The sequence below is a fragment of the Mustela putorius genome, unplaced genomic scaffold, assembly GCF_011764305.1.
Source record: "Mustela putorius furo isolate JIRA1106 unplaced genomic scaffold, ASM1176430v1.1 tig00537293_pilon_pilon_pilon, whole genome shotgun sequence".
NCBI classification, from domain to species: Eukaryota; Metazoa; Chordata; class Mammalia; order Carnivora; family Mustelidae; genus Mustela; species Mustela putorius.
In genome coordinates this window covers 1,406,507-1,426,057 of record NW_025422431.1, presented here as the reverse complement: position 1 = coordinate 1,426,057, position 19,551 = coordinate 1,406,507, and the positions used below count along the sequence as shown (strand labels likewise).

Below are 19,551 nucleotides of genomic sequence, written 5' to 3'. Positions count from 1 at the left end.
ACATACAGTTTGCATCTGATGCTTATGGGTGTTCACAGACTTTGATGTTCTCGGGCTCTCTTCGAGCTAACATTATCCCTTTTGTACCCAGGTCGTTTTCATTTGAACTTGTTACCCTTTACTTATTAATGGAGGCTCAGAAATGCAGAGCCAAGGGATAGAGGGAAGCAAGGAGCAGAAAGAAGTCCAGGCAGGAGGGAAAAGGAGAGCCATGAGCGACCTGCCCTGGGACACCTGTGGCTGGCAGAGAACAGTGAGCCTCTTTCCACCGGGGTTCCTATGGGTCGCAGTGACCTCTTGGTCTTCTGCCTTCTACCTCAGGCTGGGGGATATGGGTCTGTCCCTCCCAGTTGGCATCTTTGGCTCATATCTTCGGGAAGGTGGATCTGATCTTCTTCAATGGGCTCTTGTCTTTGCAGTCCACTTGGTGAGACCTTCTGATATTAAATTTGTGGCCGCCATCAGCAATGTGGAAACTGTGAGTATTTCAAGGAGACAGAGGTAGGAGTCAGGGTTTGGGACAGGGAGTCTCAGAATGAACTCCTGGTGGCCAGGCAGGAGAGGGGAACATTCATTTTGGGAGAGGGGAACATTCTCCGAGTTGAGGATATTCTAAAATCTAGAGGGTCTGTGTCTTTTTTTTTTTTTTTTTTTTTAATCACATGAATGCCTCCCATTCCATTAGGATAAGGAAACTTTCAGAGGTTCTCATTCATAAATTAAATCGATTGATCAATTAAGTCAAAGATCACACAGAATTTTAAAAATTGTTTCCTGAGTTTTATTTATGAGATAAAAAAAAAAAGTCCTCACCTGCTTGGTTAATTTTTTTAAAATCGACCCAGCTTTGCTAATAGATTCTAAGTGGTCTCTTTTATATGGCCCGGTAAAGGAGAAGGAAAGCAAGGAGAGAGGCGGAAAGAATGAAGAGAGAGGGAGAAGCAGGGAGAGGGGATATGGAGGGGGGTGGTTGGAGAGCAGTGGGGATGCCAGCGTGATTCCCTAGTCCGTGCCGGCCTCCCACAGCCCTGCCTGGCCTGGTCGCAGGGAGGGTCCGCATCCCTGCTGCCCCCAGGGCCAGCAGCGCTGGCCAAGCAGAACACCCATCAGGCCGGCGTTCGCTCTGCCTCACAGCCCTGCAGCTGCACCCCTGCACCAGACCAGAGATATCCCCACCCCACTCCCCCGCCCGCCCGCCATCCCCTTCAGTGCCTTCCTCCCTCCCTCAGCTACCAGGCTCCTTCCCAGGCCCCCCCCCCCTCCCTGTTGCCGGCTGTCCTCCCTGTAACCTCAACCCTTTCCCTTGGGCCCCCGCCAGCCACCTCGGCCACCTCGCTGCCAGCCCCGACCCCCTCCCCAGGCCCCGTGCCACCCCTCCCGAAAGAACCGGGCTTGACATAAGCAAACAGACCCGGGGCCAGTGGAGGAGCCTGGCAGCAGGGCCTCCTACCCTCGTCCTCCTTCTCGGTGCTGGGCGTGACTGTCACGGTGTGTGGATGGGCACAAAGGCGAGTCTACCGGCAGGAGAGAGGTCGAAGGGGAGGCAAAGGAGAAAAGAGGCTTTGTGTCACGGAGAGCACCTGGCGTTTGTTGGGCCCCTATGCCGGGGATGTAGGTGACGCTAGCTGGAGGTCTGGAGCACGTTCCCTTCTGGGTCGGGAATTCACTGAAGGAAGCATGTCAGGCTTCTAGAGTTCCAGCTGTCTACCCTTGGTGACTTCCCTTCTTCGCTGGCAGCTCGCAAGAGCTCTCTCGCTCATGAATTACACTGTGAGCTGAATTACACAGAATTCATGTGTAATGAATTACACCTGACACCAGAGCTCCTGCCTATGACTCTGCTCCCCTTTCTCCCCCTGTGCACTGGGCCTGGCACCCCATCGCAGATCATTACCCTCACACGACGGGCACCCCAGCCTCCGGGGTAAAACTTGAGAGCGCGATTTTCTCTGGAGGCAGTTTTCCTGTGTGCCCAGAGCCTGCAACGGTGAACTTAGCCTGGTCTATAGAAAGTACCAGGCTGGGGAAAAAATCCAGGAAAGCAGTGAACTTAGAAAGGAAAAGGTTCATAATTCTGGTGCCTTTTCCCTCCCCAAGTTCCTGGAGCTTTCTGTCACCGAGGCACAATCTTCCTTACCTGTGCCTGTAGCTTGTGTTTGTTGAATTGCTCCAGACAACTTTTCCTCACCGAATGTCAAAGATCGGATTTGCAAATGCTTGTAAAAATTATTTGCAAACTAACATACATGATACGTGTTCAGTATAAGAAAAAATCAAAGCGTACATACACAGAATAAAAAGTTGAAGATTTCCTTTGATTGCCTATTCTGCTTCAACACACACACACACACACACACACACACAAGTACATGCCCCTATATATACAGTGAGACAGAGGGAGAGTAACCAAAATAGGGTTATATGGCAATATACTATCTGTGACTTGTTTTCTGTTTTGCTTTGTTTGCTTAGCTAAGAGTTCAGACATTTTCCATGCCAGGGAGGTTACAATTCACTGTATCAACTTCCTTGAAGACGGGGTTTGTGTCTTAATTAGGTTTGTATCTCTAGCGCCATCATGCATTCAGCCAAGGGAGAATATGGCTCCCGCAGGCAAGATGGAGGCAGAGGAGCTTCCTGGGTTTGTCCCCTGCGGTTGAGCACAGGCTGTCCGCTTTGCCTCAGCCCAGGCGCTGCCTTCCCTCCTGACTTCCCCTGCCTGCCCTCCTGCTTTAGGGGTCCTGACTAGCACTGCAGTGTGATTTTTGTTTAACTTGCTGCCTTTCCCTGGAAATTTTGCCTTTCAAACTCCTTATTAAGGAGGAAAAGTCTCCATCCCACTTGGAGGAAGGTCGTGGTCAGCCTACCCTCCCAAGAAGGCTCCAGAGGGGTGACCCAGTTCTATAGACTGTTTGTCATTTGAGCTTGGGAGGTGAAGGACAGACAGACCCTTTAAAGAGAAGTAGCAGGGGACTGCGTGTAGGCAGTGTGGGTACAATTGTTACCTGTCACCACCACACCTGGAGACACTGTCATCGAGGAATTTTGAAGAGAAAATTTGTGTCAGAACTCAGGAAACTACTACGACTGCCAACAGCTAACATTTAACGAGTACTTTCTACACACTGGGCGCAATTCCGAAGTTCTGGAGGACCCTGCAGAGGACACAGTTCCCACATGACTTACCAGGGTCCCGCCTCAGTTCTCTAGCCAGGGAACCTCTTGGGCAGACCGTGTCGTGTGTTGTCCGGCATTTTACTGGGAGGAGAATCAGAAACTTACTTTGTTCGTTCAAATAATATTTAACCAACAAATATTTATTGAATACTCAGAATGCGTCAGACGCTGTCCTCAGTCCAAGGAATACAGTCCAAAACAAAACAGACAACGAACTCCTGCCTTGTGGCACTTATATCTAAGTCGGGGAGACAAACAAGAAATGAAATTTTAGATTAGAATGGTTACACAACAAAACAGTCCCTCGTACGTCCATGGAGAGGTCAACGGTCTACATGGCCGCATTTTAATCCAAGCTCTCCTGTCCCTGTCTTCCGTCCTGAAGAAAACATTCCCACCTGCTCAGCCACTTTCCTCGCTCACCCTCTCATCTTTTCTATCTTTTCCAGCTTCCAGACTCAGGAACCATCACCCTGGACAAGCAGAAATGGTAATTGCCCTGGCACTGCACTCTCAAGCTGAGAGGGGCCTCGCACAGGATCTGCTCTCGGCCCTTGGCTTCATTGATGGGGAAATGAAGGGTCGGGGAGGAGGTGTTTGTTCCAGGTGCCCTCCGGAGCAGATGGATGCACGAGGACAAGAATCCAGCCTCCTGCCTGCCAGCCCAACACCCTTCTGCCCACAGATCCCCCTGGGTCCTCTGGGTGACCCGGGAGGAAACATGGGAAGGGCTGACTACCAAGTTCTTGCTTCCCACCACCTGTCTCCTTGCTCTGCTCAGGGGGAAGGAGGCACGGGTGGGCCAGGGTCTTGTCTCCTGCTACACCGGGGGCTGCACCCCCTTCTAGCTTTGGACCAGACTAGAGGAAGATCCAACAAAGCTGTCCCCCTCCTATTTTGGGGGCTGCATAGCCATCTGCAGTGTGTCTAGCTCTGGGAAGGATAAATCCAGAACCAGAGCAAGGCTGAGCCGCAGTTTGTTATGAATGGGATCGCACCGATCTAGGGAAAAGGTTGACAAACACAATCTGTTGCTTGTGTGTGCACTTCTACCTGCAGGACTGACCAAAGGCCACAGCAGGTGTGCATGGAAGTGGTGACAGGTGAGTCCTGTGGCTTCCGGGCCAGTTTCCAGATTGTCCCTATCCCTCCCAACCCAGCCACGTTTTGGTTAGTGAAGACAGAGTACCCTAGCGGCCACTTCCTCATGGAGCCTGAGGAGAAGTAGGGAGGCTTTTTGAGAAGACCAGTAACGAACAAGGGTAGGACAAGTCACGTGCCCTAGAAGATGGGGGGTATAAGAAATGTGTCCGAGGGTATCTGAATGACAAGAAGCCAGGAGGCATTAGGGTAAGGGACCTTGGGGTGGAGGGGACATCAGGGGCAGCAGAGTCCTGAAGCTCCTTCTCCCGCAAGACCACAGGGCTGGGCTGGTAGCACTTCCTCGAGGGAAACCGCCCACCATTCTCTCTCCCCTCTCCCCGCACCAAGAAGACCCAGGTCTCGTGCTCAGTCCAATTTCATTTCACAATACCTCCCTTACTTTTAGAATGAACACATCAATCGGGTTCCGGGAAATGAAAAGAAGAACATAAAAATTAACTGCAATCCCACTACCCAGAGATGATCCTTGTTAACATGTTGGCCTTTTTACATATGCATGTGCTTATAAATATGCAATCGGTGGCCTGGTTGTTAGCATTTACTCTCTGAGGCCCCTTACGACTTTATTAAGTCATTCGGAAGCCCCCAAGTCCCTCATGCCAGCCGAATTAGCCTCGCGGGATGTTAGTCGCCTCTGCTTGCTGCTCACTAGGCAAGAATGAGGAAAGCACCTTTCACTTCCTAATTAGAGCGGGAAGCCTCTGGAGTTGATACCCCAGCGGGCACAGTGACAAGTAAGGTAGATAGGGCCCTGTCAATCCAGCCAGCGACTTTCTCCAAGAGCCTGGGAATTACTAGGTTCTCTGCAAAGGACAGGGAGGCATAAGATACTACCCGTCCTTTAAGCTGCCACCCTCCAGCAGGGAAGCTTGAGGCCAGGTGTCCAGCCCTCCAGGATCTGATTGACAGCTGAGGGGATACTGGGGACCAGTGGCAGGCGGGTCCCCTTGCAGGAGGTCAAAACATTCCAAAAGAGGAGTCCTCTGCTGACTTAGTGATTGTCACAGCTCTGCTTCAGTTTGGCCATGTTTACCTTTACATGGCAAAAAAATAAAATAAAAATAAAAAGATATACTGGTGTATTTGGGGGGTTTAGGAAGATGGAATGTAGGTTCGACTCTGAAGCATAAATAAAAGCTGCTGCTTTGCCCGATTTCTCAACTTGTCACCACTGTTTGGTCCCTTCCCCACGTGGTAGCAAGTCCCTACTGCCCTTCATTCGGCACAGAGTGCCCAGGAGTCCCACCGGCCAGAGCTGCCATGGAAGGCAGGGCGGCGAGGGCAGATTTTGCACCTGAATGTCCCCAGAGGCAGAACTGTCCTATAGCTACTGGTGGATCCAGCCCCCCTACTGCACAGGGAAAGTGGGGGGGAGCGGAGTGCCAGACCCAGGAGTTCACTTCAGTGTGGCGGTCGAGTCAGCCGAGGAGCAGCGGGTCTGCCGAGGGGAAGGAGCTCCAGAGACACCCAGGCCAGTGCAGTGGTATGCTGGGCTCGGCCCCAACTACAGCTGGCTCAGCCCACCTGTCCTTTAATCCCCAAAGCTCCGAGTTCTTCAAATCTAGCCATGTCCTCTCCCACATGGCCATTTTGCAGATGGGGAAACTGAGTCTCAGGGGGGTACACAGACGTTCCCAGGGTTACAGGATCAGTATATGGTGCAGTGCCCACAGCCTGGGCCTTTTGTTCTGACCCCACTGGAAAGCAAGAGAGAGGTGGCAAGGACAGACAAGGCTCACAGCAGACTTAAAGCAAAATGACTGAAGGATCTGTGTGAAAAGCTCCACGGTCTCATCTGATCACAAAGCAGCAATACAGGGCAAGTGTGTCTCCGCTGGAAGAGCGGAGGCTCTTTCAAACACCAAGCACCAGATATCAAATTTGACCGTTCGCTCTCACAGACTCTCCTGCGGGGAGGGAGGAAGGCGTCCTCCATCCCCAGCCGCCCCCTCACCCGCAGGGGCACACACTGGCCGCATCGTCTGCAGCTGGCCCCTGAGCTTCCTGTTTTGTCCCCACATGTGGGAAGGGGCTCCTCCTTCAAGTCTCCAGGACTTAAAGAAGGAAGTTCATTAGCTGGGATTGAGGGTGAAGCCCGAGTCACCCATGACCTAGGTGGCCGCCCAAGCGGACCAAGCCAAGAGACTGATCTCCTGACTCCCTGCCCGGCTCTGCCACCACCGCACCACCTGCTGCTGGCACAGGGCCAGTCCCATTCCACCCCCGCCCCCAGGCCCAGGCGCACCTGCACAGGGGCAGTAGCGAGGGCCAGGGTGCAGGGACTTGTCTCCTTCCCATGATAGTCTCCAGGCTCTGCCCTCTCCTCTCTGGGGAGCAAGGCACGACTGAACTGCTCCTGACAGCGCTATTTTTAGCGGTCCTCTGGCTGTCAGCTCTGGGACGTGTGTTCCCGGGAGCTTTCCCGCCCTGCTGTCACTCACAGGAGGAGGAAGGGCGGACTGAGAGGCAAGCTTCCCCGGGTCCCTGTCCCAGCACACTTTCCCTAACGAGTCGATGGCGCACGACAGCACACGACAGCGAAAAGCTTGGTGATTGAAAGCTCTGGTTCCAATCCCAGCAGCTTCTGTTTACTTTGCGACCTTGAGTAGCTTGCTTGGCTTCTCCCAGACTCAGTTTCCCCTTCACACATGGAAGGCCCTTAGCACTGATGCTAGCTTTTAGTTCCATTCACTTCTAGGGGCGCACTCGGAGGCTGACCCCGCAGCCGATGGTGGCTGTGAAGGGCGTGCTTTGGAATCGTGGCAGCCACCCTCACGGCTCAGCCCACGGGAGTCCGCCTTTATGGGTCCCCTCCAGCCGGCCGGGCCACAGCCTCAAAGCTAGCTCTCTCTTCAGTCCTTTCAGACATCATCAGATATTTCAACCCCTCCGTTCTGAGGCCTCTGTGCACCTCTGGGAAGAAAGCGGTACCCCATATTGGTGTCACGTAAGTCTCATTTCTGGCATTTTCTGGGCCATGTTCTCCTGCCTGTCTCAGGCACCTGGGCGGGTGGTGGGGCAGCTGTGGGCAAAGGCAGAGAAAGAAAGGTCTGCATTAAATCAAAGTCCAAATGTGTCTCTGGCATGGATCTCTGGTCCATCATGCCTGATGGGCCTCGTTTTAAAAATCAGGTCAATGTCTGCCCTGCAGAAGGGGGCGGGGTGGGGGGGGCGGAGCCATGTGGCCTCAGGCTCTGAGACCTGCACCTGCAGTGGCCAGAGCAAGCTTCTGGCCCTCGGAGATGTTCTAGCCACCTGATTTTTCTCTGCTCTCCCTCTGTGCAGAGACTGGCGGATACAGGCAAAGGAATTGGTGAGGAGCATGAAGGAGAACCAGGTGAGGACCCGTCTCACTGAGGTAGGGGCTGCCCATGGCTGCTCGAGGTGGAGAGCAGGGGGACACCCTGCTGAACCCAGCAAGCAGTGCAGCTGGGCCACCCCCCCACCACCACCACCACAAAGATGCCCTTCCCATGGCGAGTCTCTGGGGTCCATTAAAACCAAGGGCCACTCCTTATGTTCACAATGCAGTGCTGCCTAATGTCAGCACATAAAAGTGACTTTGCACTTGGGAGATAGTTGAGAGCTTGGATGCCAGAGGGTATGGTTTGAGTGTGAATCCTGAAGTCTCCACATGTTAGTTGTGTGATGTTGGGTGAGGCCCTTAACTCCTCCAAGTCTCAGTTTCCCCATTAATGAAATGGGTAAAATTACAGAGTCTGCAGCACAGGCTTAGGGAGGATTCAGTGGGGTCTCAGATGTGTCCGGCACAGACGCGTTGCTTAGTGAAAGCCTGTCATTGTCAAAGCCATTGGGGGTGATGATTGCTGTTATTACCATATTCGTTTTAGTTCTTGGGTGGAAGTCATGTAACGGACAGGCTGGGGTCTGCTCTCCTAGCAGTTCAGACACTCTTTACTGGGTAACTCATATGAGTTTATAATAAGCGCCCTCTGATCTTTTGTGCCCTCCTTATGGGCAAGGACCAAATCAAGGCAAGCCTTAGCTATCCAGCTGGCTATCACTAGGCCCTGAGTCTAGACCCCTAGAACCAGGGGAAGATGCCGTCTCAGCCAGCTGTACATTCATCACAGAGTTCAGGGATTAAAGCTACAGGAACAGTGACAGGTACAGGAGATATGCATCCTTTTACTGGGAGAATTCCAGAACTTCCAGAATAGTCATAACCTTCTGGAGAATGGCTGGGCGAGCCTAAACCCAATCCTGTAATTTTACAGATGAAGAGACTGAAATCCCAAGAAGTCCTGGGACCTGCCCAAGTCCACACAGCTAGTTAGAGTTAAAATCTAAAGTGCCTGAGCCATACTCCAAGGTTCCTCGAGTGTGCACTCTGTTGCCTCTTAAAAAACAAAATGAAGTTTTATTTGTTCTGCAAATAACACATGTTCATTAGAGAAAAACCAGAAAACACATATAAGCAAAAGGAATATTAAAGCCATCCTTCAACCTGATACTCAGAGATTGTAACTGGGAACAAATTGGTGTATATTCCCTTCCATGTTTTTTCTAAGCACATATATCTGCATATATCTGTATGTGTTTTATTAAACAGGCATGTTACTAGATGTAGATACTTTTTATAACCTGCTTTTTCTCTGTATAACATTTCCCATGACAATAAATACATTTTCTAGCATCCTTTTTTTTTTTAAGATTTTATTTATTTATTTGACAGAGAAAGAGAAATCACAAGTCGGCAGAGAGGCAGGCAGAAGGAGGGGGAAGCAGGCTCCCCAGTGAACAGAGAGCCCAATTCGGGGCTTGATCCCAGGACCCTGAGATCATGACCTGGGCAAAAGGCAGAGGCTTAACCCATTGAGCCACCCAGGTGCCCCTCTAGCATCTTTTTAACAGCTACATCTTACAAGTTTTCCACAATTTATACAGCAATCCCCTAATTTAGACATTTATGTTGTTTACAGTTTTTCACACTTAGAAACAAGGCTTCATCATTGCAACTAAATCTCTCCCTATATTCTTGTTTTCTTAAAATACATGTCAGGAAATAGAATTATTAGATCAAGGGGTATGCCCTTAAAAATTAGTTTTGGTACATTTTGCCAAATTGCCTTCTAGGGAAGTTATACAACTTTAGATTCCTGTCATGTACTTCTTTTGAAACAAAATCATAAATATGATTGTATAGGTGTGGGTCATAAAATTGAACAACTTGTGGGGCGCCTGGGTGGCTCAGTAGGTTAAAGCCTCTCTGCCTTCGGCTCGGGTCCTGGTCTCAGGGTCCTGAGATCCAGCCTCACATCGGTCTCTCTGCTTGGCGGGGAGCCTGCTTCCCCCACCCTCTCTGTCTGCCTCTCTGACTACTTGTGATTTCTGTCGGATAAATAAATAAAATCTTTTTAAAAAAAATTGAACAACTTGAAAAGAAAACAGTTCTTCTAATGCCAGGTCTCATCACTCTGTCTTTTTATGTTCTTGCCCTTTTTTTCAGCAACTTGACTTTCAAAATGACTGGAAGCTCATCAACGTGTTTTTCAGTAACTCAAGCCGGGATCACCTCTATCCCTCCACCCAACAGGTGAACTGCAGGCCGGGAGGCAGAGGTTGGCCGGTGTAGGCATGAAGGCAGTGGACTGGCCCAAAGCCCACCTGGTCTACACCTGTCAGGCTGGGTCTGATGGTAGCTATTTCAGAACATGGGCAAACAGACAGATAATGAGTGGGTGTTGGTATCTAAGGGCTCAAGGAGCCATATTCAGGAAGAATGTTTTTAACATACCGCCCTTCGTATCAGGAACAGGAAATCGAGGTGTAGAGTGGCTCGAGTCAATGTTCAGTCTGTGACTCAGGCAAATCAGTTAAAAATCATTTGCTTCTTGTGGCTCTGACTGTATGTTAGCACTGAATTTGGGAAATAAAACAGAATATGTGTGCTCTTGTGGCCTGTTGGCCCATGGCCTCTGGTGATAAGGGAGAGCTGGTGTTTATGTAGGTAGACTGTAACTTCCAGGCTCTTTGGCATGCCTGGGAACAGGACATGAAATGTGTGACTATGCTTTATATTTATGTAGGTGACTATCTGTGAGTTAAGTCTTTACTGGAGAGTAGTCCCAATTAGGATCAGTTGAAAGTATAAGGGGTGGCTTAGATACCTAGGCTCTGGTGACATCAATGGCACACAGACTCCTCCTCAGGAACTGAAGCCTTAGGCACATAAGTCCCTTGTGGCAGACCAACTCCCTTCCCACTGTGCAATCAGCCACCCCCCAGGGACGCCACCGGGCCAATGGCCCAGGCATAGGTGGGGTTTCTTGAGTAGCTGTCCTCCTTCCTGTGACCTCTGTCCCACAATACCTGCTCTAGCCTTCCTCCAAATTCCCCGTGCTCCCACTGACTCCTGGCCCACCATCAACCCCTTCCATTACTGATGTTGGGCCCCGGGAGGATGCTGATGGAGGCCCACCTTCCCTGACCAGCTTTGGTGGAACAGTATTCCTGCAGATCTCCTGGGTTTGTAGCATATAGATCTTGAAGCCTTATTTTTCTGCTTTATTCCCTGTTTTCTCCAGCACCAAGTGTAATTCCCATGCCCTCTGGTCATTATGTACACCAATATTTATTCATGCATTTATACATCCACACATTGAAGTGCTCCAATGAGCATCTAGGCATTGCTGCATTCCTCTGCATATCCACTCATCCATCCATCTGTCCGTCCGTCCGTCACCTTGTCATGCACAGATCCTTCCTCTCTTCCTACATGCAGGCTGTTCTATTTACACTGAGTTTGTGTATGCTAGCATTTGTTTGATTTGTTTTAAATGTTTGAAGGCATTCGTTGGTGCTTCCACTCATTCATGACTCCTTAAAGATAAACACACATTCCTTGCACTCAAGCCTCCCTATGACACGGATTCTGGAGTTCTTTCATGTGTGTGTACCTTTAAGCCTTCTTGCCTACGCAGTGCATTTCCATGTGTACGCATCCGTTACGCACTATTCACTTTTATTTTTAGTTGGACAAACACTGCACACATTCTTCTGCCTTTAAAAAAACGGAAACATTCAAGTCCAAGCTAAAATATCCTTTTGCCACCACCTCGACTAAGGAGTTTCTACAGCAGGGCTTGCCGTCAGGGTCAAACCAGGCAGGGATGCCCCAGGGTCCCTAGGAAAGACGGAGGTCCCGAGTGTGGAAAAGATGGGCAGCAAGGACCTTTCTAGGCAGAGCTCCCAAGACTTCTCCGAATGGAAAGTGCACTGCTCCATGTCATGTTCAGGGAGACGCTCACTTAGCCTGCAGGGAGCAGACAAAATCTTGCTGGCTGTGGCAACAGAGCAGGCTGAAGGGCCTTGACAGGACACCTTTGCCTCAAAGCAGGGAGGTGGGAGTGGGAGCTGCCCTTCAGGGCTCCTCCAGCCCTAGTGATTGACAGCTGTCTCCAGAGTGCCTGCCTGTGTCCCCCCAGGAGACAGAGAGGGAACTCGGCCCCCCATGTCTTCCTGTCTGAACCAAGATGCCTCAGGCGACAGCTGGTTTGCAGGCTGCTTAGGAGTTTGCCTTGTTGTAGAATTTATTAATTTATTATTAGTTTCTTTCTTTCTTCTTCTTTCTTTTTTTTTTTTTTTACCCTGAAAAGGTAAACTAGGGTGATTTTTGAAGTCCTCTCCTTTGTTTATTTATTTTCGTGACCAACAAAGAATTGGAGGGGTAGGAGGTGTTTTTAAATACTCAGAAACAGGGGCTGGCTAGGATTTTTTCCCTGAGCTCTTTTCTCCCTGGGGGGCCCTTGTGGCTGCAGGGGCAGGGGCGGGGGGCTCTGATAAAAGGGTCCCATGTACAAGTTTTGAGACCCAGCTGGGTTCTTAAGTCCAGGGGTAAATTTGTTCCTTCTTTGGCCCTGATTTTCTTCAGAGAAAAGTGATTCCATCAGCCTTTGGGTGTAGTCTGGGGCCCCCTCCCTCCTTGTGAGCTTTAGAATGGCCCTGACCTTGGTTTGCCCTTCCCTGGCCTGAAACTTCCCATTGGGAGAGTCTGGTTTTTCCTTAGTGAATAATGGGTTGGGGATGTCAGAGAATGGACAAAAATCTGGGTCCAGACTCACCTCCAAAGCCTAATGGAATCACTTTTCTCTGAAGAAAATCAGGTCCAAAGGGGGAACCCTTTGGACCTCCTGGATTTAAGGACTCTGATAGGAGAGGGGTGGGGAGAGAAAGGGACAGGCCGGCCGGAGCCTGCTCATCCTCGCCCCCACGTGCCCGGCCCCCCTGTGCTCAGCCCGTTTCTCCTCCCCAAGCAGAGGCATGTGGAGGGACGCCTGGACACTCTAGCTGGGGCTCTGGACTACCTGCACCAGGAGGTGAGACATGCAGCCCGGCCCGGTGCCCGCAGGCCCTGATGCAGGCCCTGAGCTGCCGTTCCGCGTGGACATCTTGGGCCGGGGACGAGGAAACTGCCCTTCCGAGGGTTGATGGGCCACGTGCCACTTTATTCCCAAGTGGCCTCTACTGAGAGAGGGAAAATGGACCCGGGAGGGAAGCCAAGACCCAGGGGAAAAGCAGAGGCTGTGGAGGAGCCCATCTTCTCACCTTTTAAGGAAAACCGGTCGGGTATAGAGCTCTTGATAATCAAATATTTCTGAGCCAGACTTCTGGGGAAAAAGAAGGGACAGAGCACAGTTCCTCCCTGGGGTCTCAGTGACCCTCCTCTTTCCTGAGGCCTCTAAGTCTAGGGCAGGGACAGCCCAAGACTGTTCCTTTTGTAAAGTGACCTTTATAAGCTCTGCAGTTCTGAGAACAAGCTCCCCGGGGAGGCAGCTTTTCAAATTAGTCCCTCCACCACCAACGTCTTGCTCCCATGTTGAGGCTCGCTGGGTGTGCTCCTGGGATGGGTGGCGAATGAAGCCTTTCTTGAATGGCAGAGCTGGCCCTGCCTGCAGCTTTGGACAGACCCCAACCAAATGCCTCCCAGAGGATGTTTTTAACCAAGGAAAGTACCCCCAACATGTTTGATCAGACACCAAAGAGTCTCCAACCCAGGGTTCCAGAGAAGCCCCTGGGCAGCCGTGGTGACCTTGCCAGTGCTCATCATTTCCCTCGTCCCCTCCTAGGTCCCCAAAGCATTTGTGAACCTGGTGGATCTCTCTGAGACTCTGCTGGTCTCTCACGGGGACCAAGGGACTCAGCTCAGGTAAAAAGGGAGGTGACATGAAACCAGCATCTGTTCATTGATGGCTGTGTGTCAGCCGCAGTGTGGGACACAGGCATCCGTCCTGTGGGGGTGACCCTACCCTTTATTCTCCTCCAACGTGTGCCTCCTTCCTTCTCCGGCACCTCTAAGACTTCCAACTTCTCCTTCCACACTCCTTAAGCAACCCCCAGGATGTCCCCCCTGCCCCCGGCCCCGTCCTTCCCCTGCCCCATTCGTCCTGCCTCATTCAGGCAGCCTGAATGGCCGACACGGCACCCACGCTCTCATTTCTCGTTTGTTTTCACCGGCAGTCCTGCGGCAGAGCCCTGTAGAGACTCAGGGGAGACCTTGAAGCTTTCCAAGATGGTGACACAATGGTCCTATCAGGTGAGCCCTCCCTGGGAGGCTGGCTGTGGTTCCCCAGCAGCAGGTGGTCCTGGAGGAGAACAGTGATGGCAGGAACAAGGAGGGAGCAAGCTTCTTAATGTCCGACTTCTTCCACTGAACCCAGCACTGAGAGTCAGGGACCAAAGAGAGATCTTCTGCGTTCTCTTCCTAGCAGTGCTCTGGTGTTCCCTTGTGTGAGGTGGGGACTGGTGGGGGTGGGGGTGGGTGGTGGTACCTAAAGTCAAAGATCAAGAACTCTGCAGATTCATTCAGAAATGCTTTCGGTCCTTCTCACCGCCTGTATCATGCAGCAGTGGCTGGTGAGCTGGTTTGCCCAGGTGGGGCTTGCTTCCCAGACTGCGGCCCCTGACCAAGTCAGGATTCTGGAAGGTGAGCCATTCTAGCTTAGAGAAAGGATTCAAGGGAGCATGGAGGGCTCAGTGGACACCATCATCCCTGTTGGCAAACAGCTCACAGCACAGGTTCCTCCTGACCTGTGCTACCAGGATGGTTTTGGTTTAAGAAGCAAGTCCTACATGAGGCTGCTTATGGCTCTTCTCACTTGGGAAATGACATGTTTGGTTTTTGTTTGTTTGTTTGTTTTTTATACATAAACACATACATATTTGCACTTTCTTTTTTTAAAAAATTAACATATAATGTATTATTAGCCCCAGGGGTACAGGTCTGTGAATCGTCAGGCTTACACACTTCACAGCACTCACCATAGCACATACCCTCCCCAATGTCCATAACCCAACCACGCTCCCCCTATCCCTCTCCCCCCAGCAACCCTCAGTTTGTTTTCTGAGATTAAGAGTCTCTTATGGTTTGTCTCCCTCCCCGGTCTCATCTTGTTTCATTTTTTCCCTCCCTTCCCTCCATGGGCACCCCCACCCCCGCCCTGCCTCTCAAATTCTTCATATCAGAGAGGTCCCATGATAATTGTCTTTCTCTGATCGACGTATTTTGCTCAGCATAATACCCTCTAGTTCCATCCACGTCCTTGCAAATGGCAAGATTTCAGGGGTTTTTTGATGGCTGCATAGTATTCCATTGCATGTATATAAACCCCATCTTCTTTATCTGGAAATGACGTCTTTGGAGTGGCAACTAGCAACCCCCTCGACAGAACCCAGCCCTGGAGGAGAGCACGGGGCCCTAGCACGAGCCGGCCCGGCATGTACTTCTCGAGCTCCCAAAGAATATATTTCAGGTCCATCTCATGTATTGCCTGTTGCTGGGGCTTCAGAGGAAAATGAAAACCTGGTTTAGTTCATCAGAGGGTCCCAATATGGGAGACGAGGGGGAGCGCCCAAATAGTGTTTAATTCTGAACAGCGCAGATCGGTGATCTGGGCCTCGGGCCCGCTCGGAGCTCCCTGGTCAGAGGTTGGGGTGGACTGGGTCTTGCTCAGGCTCTGGGTGCCCACCTCCCCGCTCCCTTCTTCAGGAGAGCTGGGACCGTCTCCTGGCCACCAGCAAGTACAACAAGCAGGAGTTCTTCGTGGTGGTTTTCCAGCCTGCCATCTACGAGACCCCCCCTTCGGTGAGTGAGGGCTGCCGCGAGGAGCGGAGACCAAGCCTCCCCCCCGTCACCGTCCCCTCCACAGGAGCCCCAGCCCGGCAGGGCTTCCGCAAGCCCAGCACAGGCAGTGTTGGGAGAGAAGGGCTGTGTGACTCTCTTATACTTTCTTGACACTGTCCCCCACAGGCTTGGGTAGTAGCCCCAGGACATGGGCTCCTAGACGCACAGCAGCCCAAAGGTAGAGCCTCTCTCTCCCTGGGAGGGACAGTGCTTGGATTGCCCCCGTTCACCCCTCTAGTCACTGGGCGAATGCCTCTTGCCCCACCGGGGCTGCCCAGACCCACGAACACTTTGGTGCTCCCCATATGCCCCATATGCTCCCCAGGTTCTCTCAGAGGATGTAGCACTGGGCATCTGGGATGGTCCCTCCCTTCAGGCTCCAATCCTGTTGGAGTCCTGGTGTCCCCTCTAGGACCCCCAGGATGTTCCGATAGTGGTTGAAAGGAGGAGGAAGAATATTAGCTCCCATCCTCCCCACCCCCACTCAGACCACCCCCTCCCCGTCACCCGCTCCTTCTGTTTTGCTCAGTATGTACAGACTTCCGACAACAAAGGGCAGCCAGACATCTGACCTCCCCCTGCGGGCCCCCACCTCTGAGCCCTGTCCCCAGATAGGGTCCTGGAAGTACGCACCACTATAAGTGGGGTTGGGACTGAAAGAGAATCTGGGCAGGTGAAGGCCACCCTGTCTCTGCCAGGGAGAGCTTCAAGGTGCACATCAGGTCACCCCATCCTTAGGGGAGCACAGGGGTTCTCATCTGGTTCTCTTTCAGGGGGAGCGATCACTCCAGGACCCCAGCACACTTGCCTTGAATCTCTGGAACAGCATGGTGAGTAACTAGGGGTCCTGGGGGGCCACTGTGCCAGCTGGGGGATTAGCACACAGGAAGAGAGGCAAGACCTCCACTGCCACACCCACTGTGCCCACTGCTCTGATGGAGGGTCTGAGGGTGCCCGCAGGACCCCAGGACAATAATTCGGGGCCACCAGGGGCCCTTCCCATACCCGGTGACAGCCCAACTCTGATCTCCTGGGGGTGTTCATCTTATCTCAGCTCGGGGCCACCGCATTCCTGTTCTTCCCAGAGGCAGGGTGTCTCCTCCGAGTCTCTGCGGTGATGTCAGTTGGAGTGAGGCACTGGGGATCAGGTTCACTTAACATTTCCATGATCGTGTGGCTCAGAGGCCAAGGGCGGTCCCCATGATGAGCACAGACTTGGAAAGACGGAGACCTGGGTTCAAGTCCTAATTCCCCTCCTCATTAGCTGTGTGAATATAAGTCCTCAGCATTCCTTCTGCAAACTCCTGATCATGACCCCTGACCTGGCCCTCAGTGAGGACTCCCCACATGTGGGCCCTTCTTACTGTACCTATGACAGGCTTTCCCCAGACTATGGGGGTCCCCCAGGGCCAGCTGGGATCAGTCTGTGGATGGGACAGAACATCAAAACCGAACATTTCTGGGGCACTGGACAGAGACCTGATTTTGTCATCCCCCCCCCCCCCCGTTCAGATTGCCCTATTTTTAGAATTCCAGTGATAGAAACTTGGTTTTCTTCCTCCTTGGTTCAAAAATTCATCTCCTCAGCTAATGCACTGGGCTGAGGACCATGGGCAGCAGCAGTCAGCACACATTAGTCAGGAACAAGAGGCACAGGCAGGGTCCCCAGATGGCCCGTGGCAATGGGTTCACACCACCCCTTGGAGAAGACAGGGATTCGTTTTTTGATTTCTTTGAACAAGAACCCTCTCGTGGGTCTGACCCTTGGGTAGGCTATTTCCTCAGAAAACCACCCTGCTGTTGGGATGGTCAGAGAAAAGGAATGTGGCCCTTCCTCCAGGGGCTGCCCTCCCTCTGTCCTCTCTCCTGAATGGGGGGGATAGAAGGGCTGATTGCAGTTCGGCCAAACCTCTCTCCTCCTCCTTCTATGTTCCTCTTTCTTCCAAGCAGTGGAAAGGCCCCTACAACGTGCCCTGCCCTACGCTGGGTCCGAGGAGGTAACAGAAGACAAGCCAAATGGCCTCTGCCCTCGTTGAACCCAGGGTGTGGCTGGAGGGGTCAGACAACCCAGAAGAACAAGAGTAAACTTGAACTCAGTGGGCCATGATGTGCTAGACCATGCACCCAAAAATGCGGTGGGCGAGAGAGCCCCACAGGGATGCGATTCCAATTGGCTTTGTAGGATGTGTTGGATGAGGTCAGCATGGGCGTCCCCAAGCACCAGGACTTTCAGGAACAAAGAGCATGGAGAAAAGAAACAGCTAATGCATTAGCAAGAGGTGGTATGAGGGTGGTCTGCTGGGAGAGGAAACATGGGGATCAAGAGCCCTGGGGACAAATGAAGACCCTCAAATGCCAGAGAGAGCAGATCCAGGGAAAAGGCTCTTCTCCCTCCCCCTCCCACCCCCGACCCCTCTCCACTTCCTCTCCCCTCTAGCCCTCCATCTTGCTGTCGATCGTCATGGGTGACCATGGCCTCAGTGATATAATGAACCGCCGTGACGGAGGGCGAGCTCTGACCTTCACATTCACCATGGTGCCCTATGGCCCACTTGAGGGTGAGAATGAGGACAGCCTGAGCAGGCACACAGATGGGAATGGAAAGGTTCACACTCAAGGCCAAAGGGCTAGGACACAGTAGGTGTCCCCAGGGCTCAGAGGAGGAGGAGGAGGCAGCTTTCCTGGGTGGGCTGTTACCCCCACAGTCTCCAGACCCATCCAACCAACCTCCAGTCATTTCCCAGTGAGAGCTCATGAGATCCCTGCCGCCGGGCCCTGGGAGACGGAGGGCTTCCCCCGTGTGTCTGTCCGCTGGGTTCCTTGTGGGGGAAAGGCAGACCATCCAGGGCTCCCAGAGAGGACACAGCAGCTAGAGTGCATGGGCCGCTCCTGCAAGCAGGGCTTAGTCCGTAAGAAATGGTGAGCACAAAGGGTTCTGGGTAAAGAGCCAGCAAACCTGAGTTCTGGTTCCAGCCATGTTTTGGGCTATTGCTTGAGCTGTGTGGTCTTTCTGGGCCTCCATTTTCTCTACTGCGCCAAGGGGGTGTAACATCCCTCAGGCAGCCTCAAAGGGCCATGGCAAAATACATGAGTGGTTCCCCCCTTGGGTTCCCTCTTGTGTCTTCCTAGGGACACGAGGAGGGCAAGGAGTGTGTCTGCCTCTACCTCCCTGAGTCTCTGCTGGGTTGGGCTCCACGGAGACCACTGAGATGAAAGTGAGCTATGTCCCTCCAAGCCCACGTTCACATGCACAGACAGCCCTGAATGAGGGCCACCCTCCATGGGGAGCACAGAGGGGCCAGCACAGTCACTGTGACCACTGGGGCTCAAGTCCCCAGGACACCACAGAGGGGACAGTTGTGCGGGCTACACCCATATCTGCTCCCCCCAGCCGAGCCCCAGCAGACATGTAAGCTCTGCGGGCCAGCAGAGGAAAGGACTACACGCCGGGAGGAGAGGGGGTGCACAGGTCTGCCCCTGAAACACCCCTGGGACTGCCCCAGCCTGACACACCTGCAGACGGAAGCTGGGCTCCCGGCACAAAGCTGCAGGGTTCTGTGTGGGAGACATCATTCATTCCCTTGACCCTTCCTGTCACCGCCTCAATAATTTCTGATAATTCTTATGCAATGCTAGTTCTGAAGAAACCCACGCTTGGGGAGCTCGATTCCCAGATCCTTCCAGCAATCACAGACACCCCCCACCACCACCACTACCCACACTGTACTCCAAGCCCCATGCGAGGCACTGGAGCTGTGGGGCCGGGTGAGAACCCTCAGGAATTCTCCTGGGAGAGAATGTCTAAGGTCATCCCTCCCACATTCCGGTTAGTTCCTGTGTGGCAGGGAGGCCATGGGGAGGAAAGGTGGGTGATTCCGGGACTGAGAAGCAGAGTGAGAGCACAGAGAGCAGCCCCTGCCGGTCCCTGGGGCGGACATGCACTTGTGCAGGGCACAGAGCCGGGTGGGGCGGGGGGGAAGACAGTGGGAGGGGACTTTTGGATGGGCCACGTCATTCTGCATGATCTCTGAGCACTGCGGAGGGTAGAGGGTCCGAGCCCACGTGAA

General features: G+C 52.6%; 1 protein-coding gene across 5 annotated transcripts in view; it reads left to right on the top strand.

The window, feature by feature from the left end:
- PLB1 (phospholipase B1) overlaps nt 1-19,551 on the top strand; it is a 142,131-nt gene that overhangs the window by 45,243 nt on the left and 77,337 nt on the right. For 3 of the 5 annotated variants that reach the window (XM_045073879.1, XM_045073878.1, XM_045073880.1), the window contains exons 5-15: nt 420-478; nt 3,627-3,667; nt 4,237-4,280; nt 7,198-7,288; nt 7,627-7,678; nt 9,812-9,898; nt 12,618-12,680; nt 13,431-13,510; nt 13,822-13,897; nt 15,350-15,445; nt 16,258-16,314. In XM_045073879.1, the coding sequence (XP_044929814.1) occupies nt 420-478; nt 3,627-3,667; nt 4,237-4,280; nt 7,198-7,288; nt 7,627-7,678; nt 9,812-9,898; nt 12,618-12,680; nt 13,431-13,510; nt 13,822-13,897; nt 15,350-15,445; nt 16,258-16,314 (746 nt within the window). Of the gene's footprint in view, nt 1-64; nt 254-419; nt 479-3,626; nt 3,668-4,236; nt 4,281-7,197; nt 7,289-7,626; nt 7,679-9,811; nt 9,899-12,617; nt 12,681-13,430; nt 13,511-13,821; nt 13,898-15,349; nt 15,446-16,257; nt 16,315-19,551 lie in introns of those variants that run through there. The other 2 variants (XM_045073881.1, XM_013048404.2) reach the window with 2 other exon arrangements.